General features: G+C 36.9%; 1 protein-coding gene across 1 annotated transcript; it reads right to left on the bottom strand.

Annotated features, from left to right (window-relative positions):
* Window positions 1-1,517: 1,517 nt before the first annotated feature.
* LOC105038814 (uncharacterized) lies at window positions 1,518-14,079 on the bottom strand. Its single transcript, XM_073254112.1, has 10 exons — window positions 13,858-14,079; window positions 13,675-13,744; window positions 8,108-8,187; window positions 7,938-7,997; window positions 6,816-6,926; window positions 6,652-6,732; window positions 6,491-6,545; window positions 2,694-2,791; window positions 2,584-2,614; window positions 1,518-2,346 (listed from the first exon to the last, which is right to left on the bottom strand). The coding sequence occupies exons 1-10, from the start codon at window positions 14,077-14,079 to the stop codon at window positions 1,928-1,930; spliced, it is 1,227 nt and encodes a 408-aa protein (XP_073110213.1). The 3' UTR covers window positions 1,518-1,927.
* Window positions 14,080-14,469: the final 390 nt, after the last annotated feature.

The raw sequence follows: 14,469 nt of genomic DNA, 5'->3' as shown, positions 1-14,469 counted from the left end.
TCCATTGTAAGCATATCAGGATTTGATACAAATAATGTCAGATAATAAATGGATCAACCTGTTTGTATCTATTTATTAAATATATCATATTTAGATTTAAACCTTTGATCCATTTAACATATTTTAGTCTATTTAATAATTAAATCATCATGACAACTTAATCAGTTTTTATCCAACTTAACCCAATCTATTTAATCTGTTTGATCTGTTTAAATTCATTTAATCCATTAAAATCATTTTACTGTTTAATTTAATTCAATATCTTTGATAAATGTACTATATGGATTGAATTGGATTATCTATCTGATAAATAAGTTGGTTCAAATTTTAATTTAACTTATTTAACAAATAGATTGGATTCACGTTGACAAATTTTTGGCTCAACTTATATTTGATTCATCCTGTATCTGATCCGACCGGATCGAATTATCACTCCTATTGGATGCAATTAGGAGGGAGTGGCTATCAGATATTTACTTTACTCCTACAATTTTATTGTTCCCTTATTTCATAGCTTATGGTAAAAGAATCCCTCAAACCAACTTTTAGAATAAGCAGCAATAAGCACGACAGTTGCACAAGGCAAGGCATGTTTTGGCCCTATGATTTAAAAGTTATTCTAAATTTGTGGTAGATGGCCTTATTTTTTGTCACCACATTGTTCTTATTTGTTCTATAAGGGGAGAGAATTTAGACAGTTGAATCAAGGTAGGTGCAAAACTAGGAATTACAAAATTTCTTACAAAGGTAGGTAATGGAGGTAGGGATGGCAATAGGTAGGATTTGGATTGGGTATTGTACTATCCATCTTCAAACTCGAACTTAATACTCTATATTCAAACTCTATCCGATATCCAATCGAGTAAGAAAAGAGATATCCATCTCCATATCCAATGAGTTCGGAGATACTTATGGGTAACCCATTTCCTCATATCCAACCCATACCCGCCCCATGCTTATCCCATATCTAAAAAAAATAAACAACTAAAATAATTTTATGCATATTATCAATCAAAACAAAATTATCAAATCAACATAGAATATAATTTATAAGTCCAGATTTATAGAAATCAAATATAGAAATAGAATTACAATTCAACATAAAATATATAAATAATCAAAATAATTTTATGTATATTATCAACCAAAACAGAATTATCAAAATAGAATTTAAACATATATATTCGGGCATGGGTTCGGATATTACCCATACCCATAGATTCGGATCGGATTCGGATTTGAATTTGAATAGAAAACAGTACTACTCATATCCTACTCATATCCGTACTACAGTTTTCGAATTTTACCCAAATTCGAATCCAAACTCGATCAAACTTTATTTTTTGAATTTGACTGAATTTGAATAGAATGCATATCCATCAGCTCGGATCAATTTTACCGTCTCTAAATAGAGGTATTAGTTACATCATACAACTAGACCAGCTGAATTCTGGCTCCGACAATCTCAATGGTCACAGAGTCGAAGGATCCACTCATTTCGTATTTGATCAACAAAGGCTTGAATATGAAAGGCTTTCATTCGATTCTGTACGGTTTTAAGACCGCAGGCACCGGATAGGCAATAATGTCATACCATATGGTACATCACATTTGAAAGCTATCAAGCCAAAACTCGGAGAAAAGAGCCGGGCTAGCCTAGGCATTCTCCTATTTAATCACATACAAGAACGTTCCCTGTACATTGCAGAAGAAGCCATAAAATGGTCGAATGCGGTCTAATCATGGATTTACGTCAGGGAGTAACTGCTAGGTCGCCGTTTGCAAAGACAATGAAGTCTGAAGTTGGATGACCTTCCACGAACTTGCAACCATGAGGTGGCAAATTAGTGAAAGCTACGCGTCCATTTCAACAAGCATTCGTACACCGTAAACATCACCACCTTCTTCTGAACCTTCCCCTCTGTATTTATTCTCCAGCATCCTCGCTTGACCCTTCTGCACATTCTTCCTCTCCAGCCTCGCTTGAGCCTTCTGCATCTTCTTCTTCTCCAGCATCCTCATCCGACCCTTCTGGATCTTCGTCTTCTCCAGCATCCTCGCTTGACCCTTCTGCACCTTCTTCTTCTCCAGCATCCTCACTTGGCCCTTCCGCATCTTCTTCTTCTCCAGCATCCTCATCCGACCCTTCTGCATCTTCTTCTCCTCCAGCATCCTCATCCGACCCTTCTGCATCTTTTTGTCCAGCATCCTCTCCGGAACGTGATGCATCTTCTCCTCCAGAATCATCAGTATCATCGTCTTGATCATCCTCTTCAAAGATTATATCGGTGAGTATGTGCTTTAACTCTTCCTTTCTATCACATAGGTCCATCTTGAAGTGATCCTCTGCAGAGGAATATATGTTGCAATGTCAAGAATCCAAGACCCAGAATTCTGTACAAGGAAATATTCCTCAGGCAGCTCAGGCTGCCAACTTTAGCCAGTGAATATGAAAAAGATGACCTAAGATTGAGGGAGAGAGAAATGCAGGAACCTTCATAGGAGGGAGAAAAAAATAAAATTTTCATTACGAGCCGACATGAAAAAAACTTATCACTAAAAGCTCCAGGAGTAACGACATACCTAATCGCCGGAAGAGGTCGCCCATAACACTCTGCATCCAAACATTCAAGTTCCATATAAAATACTGAAGAAAGGCAGAAAAAAACAATACCGAGCTGGAACATACTCACTTTTACGAAGTCGATTCCCTTCGCCCAATCAATGATGAACTTCCGCACCTCTTTTTCTGTGGGTTCCGGAGGAGGCTCTCCGCTAACTTTCGCTTTTCCTGATGTCAAACCAGGAAAAGAAACATCTTAGAAGTTAGAAGGAAAAGAGCATACTTGCTGATCTGTTGCAAGATATTTAAGTTAAAATTTGTTGATTACCAATGTAACAAATCAACACTGACTGCTGATGATGCATAATGCAAACTTTCTATAAATCATGGTAAATATGCAATATATAAAATAATACTGTTATGCTTACATAAATATAAAAAAATTAATCCAAATTCAAACAAAAATGTACACCTCGTCTCCTCGTGTTATACAACAGCCATATTTCCAAACCTTTCCTCCCATATTATATGACAACTGGTACCAACCATTATGGTTGCTGAAAAAATTGTGGGCAAGGAAATGAATACGCATGATAATCGGATTGGATTATGTCTAGGTTGATAGATTTCAGCGGTATTTTTTGAATTTCCCACAATTTTTCAGAATCTGAATATGGACTCGATAACACTTGTCACCAGAACCAATATGATCACATTTTATAGCATCCACTAGACAACCACATCATATCTTTCTTCTTTCTTACCCCTTTGGTAAAGGGGAGATGAAAGACCACCAACTTTGTGAAGAGAAACAAAATACAGCAAAGTTAAAAACGATACAGAAATAAGCCTCCCGACTTTGAGCCAAAAACAGATCTTTTCAAGGGCTCTAATATTCGCTTTTTAAACGATACTTGGATGGATGAAATCCTGTATGTTCTCTTTATCCTGCACTTTATTCAGCATGTCAGCAAACTAGTATTTCAATTTTACAGTGTTAGAACTGCATGAGTTGCTGGAAATTGCCTCTAAGTGTGCTACCCTGTCAGCAGGAAGACTTGAATGGAATGAATTATCAATTATGTCGAATGGCTCAACACCTAATGCTGGACCAAACCTTCACAAATGGAAATTCAATTGCGATCACAATTACAGTCAATCCTTTCTTTCTGAATAGTGGAGGTCTAAAGAGCCATGTGCCTAAATTGTTACAAAAAGCAGCAGTCCCCAAAAAGTTCAGATTTTCTTATGGTTAGCTGTCAGAAATCATCTACAAAGAGGGGAAGTGCTCTCGAAAGGGGTGGAATATAAGTGATTGCCTTTATTGCAAGAACACAACTGAAACTATTAGTCATAATTCTCTCTTGCCCCTTACCAAGGTCTGAAGTTCGATTAAAATAGGAGTAAATTTCAAAGGTCTTCCACCTTCCAACATCACTGAAAAATTTGGAGGAAGAAAAGAATGCAAAAGAAGATAAGACTGCCATGGAATCTGTTGGCAGTTCCTATATACTGGGGCATATGGGGAGAAAGAGAGAGAGGCAAAAAGAATTTTCTTAAGACAAGAACATGATTGGAAGGCCGGGCTATTCGATGCATTATTTATTCTAAAGGAATGGAGCTTGCTAGGCTATTCTAGCGGTAGGAAATCTTTCCAACTACCTTAGAATCAGGTTGCTTCTCTACTACCAGCATATGGCCTCTCTCGTGGATGAATGATCAGGTTTTGATGTTGGCAGGAGCTAGCTAGCTTGAAGTTCTTCAATTCTGACCTTTTTTTTTTTTTTTTCCTTTTTTCCCGCACTTTTTAACTTTCTCCTCCTCTCCTTTCTTCCTTTAGCTTTTTAACTGCTCCACCTTTTCTCCTCTTTAATAATATTTGGTGGATCTAACCCTCCTTTCATGTTCTCAAGAATTGAGTATACAGGGCACTTTAGACGAAAGAGTGGTATTGTGCATATATGAGCTTCCCATATTCCCAATAGCGAATGCATGACAGTGCCACGACCATGTAAACATAATTATATGCATCCTTATAATTCTTACTATATTTTCAGCTTAATTCTACAGAGTACATATTGCTGTATAATGCTTCTCTATGTTTTGAATCATGAGTTACCTAAAGCCACGCATTGCACACATGAAAAGGTAATCAGAACGGATATCAGAACAAGCAATGGTTCTAAGATTTATAACCAAGCAAATAACAATGCATATTTTTCCAAAAGATATCCATGCAATAATATAAAGCAGTTGAAATTGGATTAGATTGGAAGCAATGATGAGAATTGCCAATTATGAAACATTTTACATATACTGTGTATCTTTCTGGTCAGCGTGGGCACAAAATGCAATATTTTAGTCCTTATTCCCATTCTATTCATGATTTGACCAAATTACTTTCAAGCATCACTCATATTCCTACCTCAAGTTAGAAACAACCAGTGCCTACAGTAGTATAGCGAGACTGCACTCATCCAATCAAGCGCCACCTTTGTAGGACAATTGCCATTTGCTTCCTTTCTGTAAGAGATCATAATCATCCACTCCAACAACTATACACAATTTCCACTCCAATCAGCCCTACTCCTAGCAGCTCCATAAAAATTGCATGTGTGCAATTTCAACATAATAAAAATTAATCACCAAGATGATGCACCGCCCTGGCACTCACATATTGCCACATGAAACAATTTAAGGTCGATGGGTTACTTATCGCCTCATCCATCCTCCTTTGTTCCATTCATTGCTTCACATTAACTAACTCTGTGTATTTGTCACAATAATGTCCATAACCTTTCCTCAAAAATGCAAGGGTCTTCGCATCCAATACTGGAACGGAGGATGAGAAGTGGAAGGGGATGTGGTTTCTAACATCCTCATGGGTGTCGATTCTACCAAATGAAGACAAATGAAGTCCTTGAGGTGCTGCAGAACTTACCATTTTCATCCGCCCTTCCCCTTTCCCTTCTTTTATCATTTATTTCTCTTTGTTTTCTGACTTCTTTCACCCATTTCCCTTTCCCTTGGTGAACCACTCCATATTCTTAATGAATTCAACGGATAATTTATCTTTTCATCAAAATAACAAGGACTCTCCAATCATGAAAATCATGCTATCCATCTTTGAAAACGTTTTCTTTTAAATGCCTCATTCTCTCTAGTTTTAGATCATATTAGCTCACTGAATACCCTACTTCACTTTCCATCTACTTGGTCCTGCCCAACTTGTATGCAACCGCAACACGCATCTGTTGCCTCACACTCTAGTTTGGGTTTGACCAGTCCATGGCCTACCTAATTAAGCCCACGTTTTAGATGGGGTGGGTGAAAATATCACCAAGCAAGAAAAATCTAGCCCGAGTTGAAAGTTGAAACAGATTGAAACAGAAAACTCCAAGCCCAAAGGTAAGACACAACCAGCCCAAATACGGGACACCCATGCATGATACACTTGCGTAGGAATATATATACGTGCGTGTAATAAAACATAGGTAGTGGTAGCAGAAGATAATTTTGTTGACACTTAAACTTCTAGCATCTAAGCAAAAGATTAACTTTAGTATTGTCTTAATTTAGTCCAAGATGCTCTTTGGTTTCTCTGAGTTCTTCCAAAACACATAATTATAAACATGATTGCTGCAAACGTGTATTATGAAAAACAGGGGGGATTTATTTTTCATAAACCTCATTTTCGAGCTTGTGATCAATCAGGATGATCTGAACTTAACTACACGTCTAAAGAAAAGAGAAAAAGAAAAGAAGAGAAACAGGAAAGGACAAAATTTAGTTTCCACATATTCAATTAGTTTATTGGCATCATACATATAACTCTGAGTGAACCTACTTTTTCAAGATAAAAATGCGATGAGAAATAGCAAAAATGTAGCAATATCTGCTTCTATTCAAGAAATCAGTGAAAGTTACCTTTTCCATATACCTTCTGACCAGACTCTTTGATACTCTTCTGTTTTCTGCTCCTCTGCAAGAAAAGTCATCAAAATGTCTCATGACAGTGTCGTTTAACTAACAGTCTCATGCAAGTTAATTTCAACGAAGGCATCTCAATGTCAGAAGAAGCACAAGACCTCCACATTCTCAGCACGTACAACACTTTTGGTAACATGTGGGAATTCCAAAAATTCCAGTAATTTGGCTGAGACTACTTCCTGCAAGTACGATGCAACAAAACAAATTGAAACATACACTATCTTTATCAAAATCATGAGAGTGTCATTTACTACTAACCAACCTTTTTTGTGGTGACTTTCATATCAGGGATATCAAGTAACTGACATAGAAGCAGCAATCTTTCTTTGTTACACTTGTCAATCCGTTCTTTAACTTTTGCCCTCTCTTTTTCCTGCAAAGGGATTATGAAATGACTCATAAAAATTGTGGCGTAAAAGAACTTATAATTACAATATCTCTGTAGATGCAGTTGATTTTAATTTCAACACAAATTACAATACATCTATAAAGCGCAGCTCAGGGCACAAAACTTCCACCATTACAACATCTGGGAAAGGTCTAATATATGCAACCTTACCCTGTAGTGTGTTTCCATGCTTCAAACCGTCACACCTAGGTCCCAATGGAGGAACTTTACTATTGTGGCCAAGGGCTCATAGCTCAGCATGTAAGGCTTATCCCTCTGGCCATGGACCTCACTATTTTGTCTTTCAAAAGATATCTTATATGGAAAAATGGTTCTTTCCTATATAAGCTAAGGTCTTTATTCACAATCAATATAGGACTAATGATGACCTCCCTTCTATACCATAATATAGCTCCCTAATTAAAGAAGAGCCTGTATACGGATGGAAGCTGCCCTCCTCCTTATTTTTACCATAACCCTCAGTGAAGAGGGAGTCTGTGCATAGATGGGAGGTGCCTTCCTCTTATTTTTACCACAGACTGATGTACGAGCGAGAGGAGCCCCATAGTTGCAGGATGGTCTCCGTCCTAGGGCATCACTATTGCATTCAAGGGCTCATGACTTGATGCATAAGATATTATCCGTTTTGGCCTATGAGTCTCATAATTTTGCCCTTCAAAAGATGCCTCATGTGGGAAGATGATCTCTTCTTATATAAGTCAGAGTTTTCTTGACTTACAATCAATGTAGGATTAATGATGCCCTTCCTTCTACACCACAATATTATCATTGTGTCAAGGCTCATCCTCTATTATATGCCGAAGCCAACAAGAAATCAATTTAAAATTTCTTGTAGTTTACCCCACAAATGTCATTCATATGGGAATTTAAAAACAAAAGTAAATAAAACAAGCAATAATACAATATCATCGTTGAATGTTAATGTTATCGTAGTAAGTTGATAGAAGAATCCCACAATGACTAAGTTATAGGTACCTCATTTTCAGCCCAAACAAAACCAGAAAACTGTAGAATGTTCTTCTTCCAAAAGCATACCTGGAAACAAGTACCCTAACTATGAAACCATATTCAAGTGAAATACATTATAGGTCTAGTTTGCATCTACACTAAAACAACAGTCTGGTGTTTAGAAAAGGTAACCTTACAGTTGATTTTCTTCCGTAAAGAATTGTGTGAAGGACTTGAAGATTCTTATCACCCGTTCTTTCTGACAGCTTGAGGACAACTGGAATTTAACACAATTTTTTTGTGGTAAATAAATTTGCTACCTACAATTAGAAGAAACCACAAAGTAATTGACTGTTTGCAAAATGACTGAATGAGGACATTACACATACGGAAATGCACTTCCTTACTAATATCGCAAATATTTGTGCCTAATTAACATAAATAAATGGAGTCTTCCTTTTCTGAATGCAAAACTAGTTAAAGAAATATTTTAAAAAAATAAAACATTGCTTCCTTCATGCTGCTATTGCTTGGAACTAGTTTAGAAACAATCATAAGCTAAAGCAAGAAACATAGAACTTGCAATATTCCCCTAAGGGTCATTCTTTTGCGGGTAAATACTATGAAAAAGTTGGTCAATTTTTTCATTGACCAACTTATCTATATTCTCACATTTTTCAAGATAGGTGAGTTAATTTACCATGGGCAACATTTATCCATAAAATGGGGAAGTTTTATCCATCCATGGGGTGGCTAAATCATTTTTCCATTAGCCAGTAAAGTAGGCATTTAATGCTATACCTAAAATGCCCATCCTCATTTTCAATGTCTCCATCATTCAATGTTTAATAACTTAATCAAATCTAAAAAGCATAAGGAATATCATGGGAAATATAGATAAATTTTATCAACTTATCCAGAAAAGTAGTAATGTAAAAGAACATGGGTAACAAATTCCGAAGCCACTTTCCTATACGTAAAGAATATAAATAAATTATTTTCTATCTAAATATTATCTGAAAAATATTTACATAGGAAAGTATATTCTTAGATAAATTTTTTACCTGCAAAAGAACGGACCCTAAATAATGAATCTTTACTATCAACATGGGAAAGCAATAAAGTCACATATAAAAAGCGACCAGAAGAAGATTTAAGAGGCGAAATAAAGCCACCTTCTGAAATGATCTGCTGGAACAGGTGAAGACATTGTCAAGTATGTCAACAAAGTACTGAAAAGGAAGAATGCATCCAACTCATTTCTTTTTCCAGTTTGACCAATTAAGTTCCCAAAAATCTTAATCAATCAATAAAACATAAGCAGAAATATTGGCCCAAGATAGTAAAAAAGCTTCAAGGATGATTGTTAAATAGGACTTTAAGCTGGTTTGTCAAGCTTAATATTGCAATTCTACAGGAACCTGCCGAGAAACAAATCCCGTCACTCATGCCTGCAACTCTCTGAATAGTTATCCATGAGTGAAAAAAAAAAAGTGCATGGCATCAAGCAAATAAACATGCTCGTTCCTTTGATGTGTTAAGCAAGAGAAGAGAATGTATGATGAGTTGCACCTGACCTTTCCCTCTTACTCTCATACCTTTATAAAACTCTGGTCTCTTGAAATAGATATGCAATTTCAAGTTATTAACGAATAAATGACCAATGAATTGTTCACTTGGGAGTTGGGAGAAAGAAAGCATGTTTCCGGATATCATCTTTGTGAATAGGAACAGGTACCTTAGTTTTGAAGACAATTTTCAGATTTAGGCATGGTCCAACCTACATAGTTCACTAGCAGCATAAAAATTGCAGGAGCCCAAATTAAGTTATATTGGAAACAAGAAAAGGTATACAAAGCAATTTTTTCCTCAAAAGTGGTTCATTTGATCAAGGAGGGCAAAATTTGATGAGAGATGATCTTATTTATGAAACCATATAGAACTAGGTCGGTTTGGTTACGAAAATGGCTCGCTCAATAATCCACTCGCAGTGGTTCACCTCCCCCACCCCCAACCTTCCAATCTTCGACAGTCCCCCCAATTGCGCAATTAGGCTTGGCAATGGATTGGATGGGTGTGGGTTTGGGTCGACCCGAACTCAATCCGATATCCTAGTATTTTGATCCGAACACGGCCCATGACCGACGGATCAACACTTTTTTACCCATACCTGACTGATCAATTAGCTATCGGATTATCCGATCGGATATTCGCCCCACTTAAATGAGATTTTCTAGATAAAAATAGCAGCATTAACAATCGCCCACTATCACTCTTCAGCCCTTGAGATCTTAACAAACCTAAAGGCCATAAAACTCACATTTCATACAACCAGCCCACATTTGAACAATATACATACATAACATCGGATTGGATAATCGGTCGGGCGGCCACTATCCGAACCCGATCTGGCCGAGATATAAATTTATCGGGTTCGGGTTGGGTCAGGTCAAAACCTGATCAACACGTTGACCAATCCGACCTATTAGGGTCGGGTTAGATCGAAACCCATCTGGTTCAGATGTAATTGTCAAGTCTATTTGCAATGCCTTGAGAGAACCCTTCCCTGCCCCCTAGCCTTCCTACCAACCCTCCTCTACCAGCTATGCAACCATCTTGCTTTCTCTCTCTCTCCCTCCCTCTCTCTCTCACTCTCTCAAACCCTTCACCACTCTTTTGCTCTTTCTATTCAAAACCATAGAGCCAAGATCGAGAATTGCATTATCGAATTCATCATGTACTTGCCAATAGACATCACCACCCAGGTTTCCCCCCTTCCAAGCTGATGATCTCGAGTCTGAATGGTCTCCAAAGAGGTGGATCGGTCCCATCTCCAATCTCATCGTGATGATCGGGAATGTTCCCAGTATGCCCTCGCTTTCCTACACTCTTTCTCTTCCCTTCTCCTTGTATGCCCCTCACTATCTTTGGTCCACCCTGGACCTCTCTCTTCCTCTCTCCTTTTCTCCCTCTCTCTGTTTTGTGCACCATGGAACGGCACAATATGGACCCATACCATATTATTGGCCGGTATGCCCTTCAATAAGTGGTTCGGTGAACCGACTCTATATGGCCACTTGTTTTTCTATAAATTGATAATTGCATTAGTCATCTTATTCTCTAGTATATGTATCTTACAACTCATAGGAAATCTCACTATGCATGAAGAAAATGTAATTGTAAAACTATGTTTAATGTGTAATTTCCATTTCCTAGAAAATTTGTTTAATATATAACAACTCAAATCTAGCATTTACGTATATAATGGCAAAGAGATTTGCCACAATATTAATAAAACGGAGTCATATGGTAAGAAACAAGTCAGGACACCCTAGTTGTGCAATTAGAAAAGGTAAGGGATAGCTAGTGTTCGATGAATTGTTTCACTATGATGATATTTCCAAATGCACAAGGAGGTACAAGCTCAACGAGTGAATCTTTTTTTGTCCAGATTCACACATTTATACCTATAAAACTAGAAAAAAAAAAAAAAAGAGGTGTTCTAATGCATGAACTTTGAAGACAATCAGGTGTTAATTTATTAATACATTGAGACATCACAGCAAGAGAAGCTTAATTCTTCGATATATCCACAAATTCAGTAAATTCTTTCTTGATAAGTTTTAACTATAACGAACAAGATTTGCCATATCGATCGGTACGGTATCATAACGGACATACCATACTGTGCCAGTAGCAAACTGGTACGCCATCTCATACCGTATTAACACTTAATATGTCTTCCTATCACATACCATACCATGTACAAAACTATTATACAATGGTATAGAATCCGCTCTTGAGATGACAAACCTTAATGAAGATAATAATGATTTTTTGCACAAGCATTATGTTTGGGGGGTAGGAACACCATGAGAATTATCCAAACATCAGATGGAGTACAAGCCCCTTCCCATGAGTTGGAATTAGGATGTTCTAAAATCACTATATGACTAATTTAATTAGACAGAAGGATTTATATTTGCCATCTTTCAGCTCCCATCAGGGATTATGAAATAGGCCATGCCTATCCATATGTCAATTTCATACAAATAAAGTTACAGCTGACCATGTTCACAAAGAAACTTGAATAACCTGTTTTTGGAGAAGCTAGAAAAGCTCATCCCTAAAGTAATCTAGCTTCATAGCTTAAGTTGCTTGAATATATAAAAATTTTAAGGTTCTGGTTAATTATTTATATTTGACTAGCTAATCATGAAGATGGAATAAACAAGCTTGTATCATATAAGAATAAAGGAAAAGTAAAGGCAAGATTCAGATCATAAAATTATGAACCAAAAATTATAAGAAAAGGTAACATGAATATTTAAAGGGACTTATAGAACCTCATAAAGATTTTGGAGAAGTTTATTTGACTATTCTAATTTTAAGTTTCAAGCATAGCTGCATTTGAAACTTGTTGAATTTGTGCAACACAGTTCGCCATACAGTGGGAAGAAGAGATCGAACTATGAAGAAAAACTTGAAATGTAATATTCAAAATAGAGACATGCTGTGATAATTAGCGCAGGGGCTAAATCTAGATACATTATGTCACTGCCTTCAAACTATCACTTTCCATTAAACTGTAGGACTGGTACCAGTATTCAGTGAGATATTGGCTGTTATCTTTTTCCTTTGAGTAAAAGTGAGACCACATAAATGGTAATTTTGTTGTCACTTCTAGGGCATGTTCTTTTGTGGATAAAAAATTTATCCAAAAAACTATATTTTTTGAATAAATATTTTTCAAAAAATATTTAGACAATAAAATAATTTACTCATGTTCTTTTGTATTACTATTTTTCTGGATAAGTTGTTACGATTTATCCATATTTTCTATAATACCTTTATTATATAAAATATTATTATATATAATAATATAATATATTATATTATTATAATTTTATAATATAATATATTAATATATTATATTATATTGATATCTTATATTAGTATAATATAATATATTATGTTATATATATATATATATATTAATGCCATCATGGATTATTTTTTTTACTGAATTAGTTTTTGCCCTGAATCAGCAAAAAGCACTCCATAACAAACTATTAGATCTAAATATGAAATCACGTCTTACTATCTTTTACCTAACAGAATCATACAGATGGAGTTTTAGAGGCAAGCAGTTGGATCAGAATTCAGGAACGAAAACGGGATCCAATGTCATGGTACAGAGTAGCACGATAAAAGGGAGGACGAAAGGAAATCAAACTATAAGACCACTAATGAGGCCTTGAAATGGATGTAGCATCATTTACGTGGCGAACCCTGCTTCAATGGATGGAACAGGGATTGTCGATCACTGAAGATGAGAAATGAATTGACGTGATCTTTAACAATTAAGCAATAATCATTACCTAATATTTTCAGACAAACATTGAATACAAACAAAGCACAGAATTTGATAGAGAAAACAAAATGAAACCATACAAACACCAAGAATTTGAGAAGATCCGAACAAGATAGAGCACAAATTGCCAATCAAGACGTCTTAAGCCTTTACTGAAGACAAGCAATGAATTGATGTGGCCTTTGACAATTAAACACGCAATACATCTCTCAACGTATTCAACAACAGAGGACAAGTATTGAATAGTAATGAAGCACAGAAATTCGGGTAGAAAACAGAAGCAACACCAGGAATTTGGAAAGATCTCGGACAAGAAAAACAGTATGCGATTAGGAACGCCACAAAGGCAATGAACGGATAGAGAGGCAGATCGGAAGGAAGGCTCTGTACCATTTGGAATGTCCTGTAGCTTAGTTCTGGGGCCCTGAAACCCAAAGGGAGTTTCAGTAAGACCCTGGCTCTGGGGAATCGATCCCCGCATCAAGAAAATCACAAAGAAACAGAATCCACCTCAAATCGAGTGCCCTGGTGCCAAGAAACGGATAAAGGACGAGAAAGCAACTCAAGATTTACCTGGTTAATAGAAAAGACCTCCGGTTCTTGGACCGTCTCATTCGGCTGCGGCCCCGGCACGAACGAATCCACGTCCGTCCTCGCCCTCACAGACCTAGAGGCGGGCACCTCTTTCTCCCACGACGGGGATCTCGTCTTCCGCTTCTCCGACTTCTGGCCGACGTTGTGGGCGTTCCCTGATCCCGAGGGAACTCCCATGACACCCCGCTTCACTCTCGCCATCACCTTATATTTCTGATCCTTGACTAGTTGAATTCGCGGTCTCCACAAGGGCTTGAGGGAAAGAAGAGAAGGGGAAAAACCTAGGTTCTTGGAGGAGAAACCCTGGATTTCTTATCCAGAGCGAGAGAAAGCAAGGGACGAGACCGGAGAGCGAGCGCGCGTATCCTATGGAACGCGGATTCCAGTCGACCTTTTATATGGGCGGCAGTTTGCAGTTTAAAATTTTTTTTCAAAAAAATTACAGAAACACCCTCCAATCTCAACTTACTTTTACTTACACTTCTGTACTTTAAAAAATATCACACTAATCTTTCTAATTATCAATATATTTCAATATAATCCAATCATTCATTTTATCCATCAATACGTTAAATTTCTCTCTTAATGGAT

This window comes from Elaeis guineensis, chromosome 1 (genome assembly GCF_000442705.2).
Source record: "Elaeis guineensis isolate ETL-2024a chromosome 1, EG11, whole genome shotgun sequence".
NCBI lineage: Eukaryota > Viridiplantae > Streptophyta > Magnoliopsida > Arecales > Arecaceae > Elaeis > Elaeis guineensis.
This window is presented reverse-complemented; position numbering and strand designations above follow the sequence as displayed.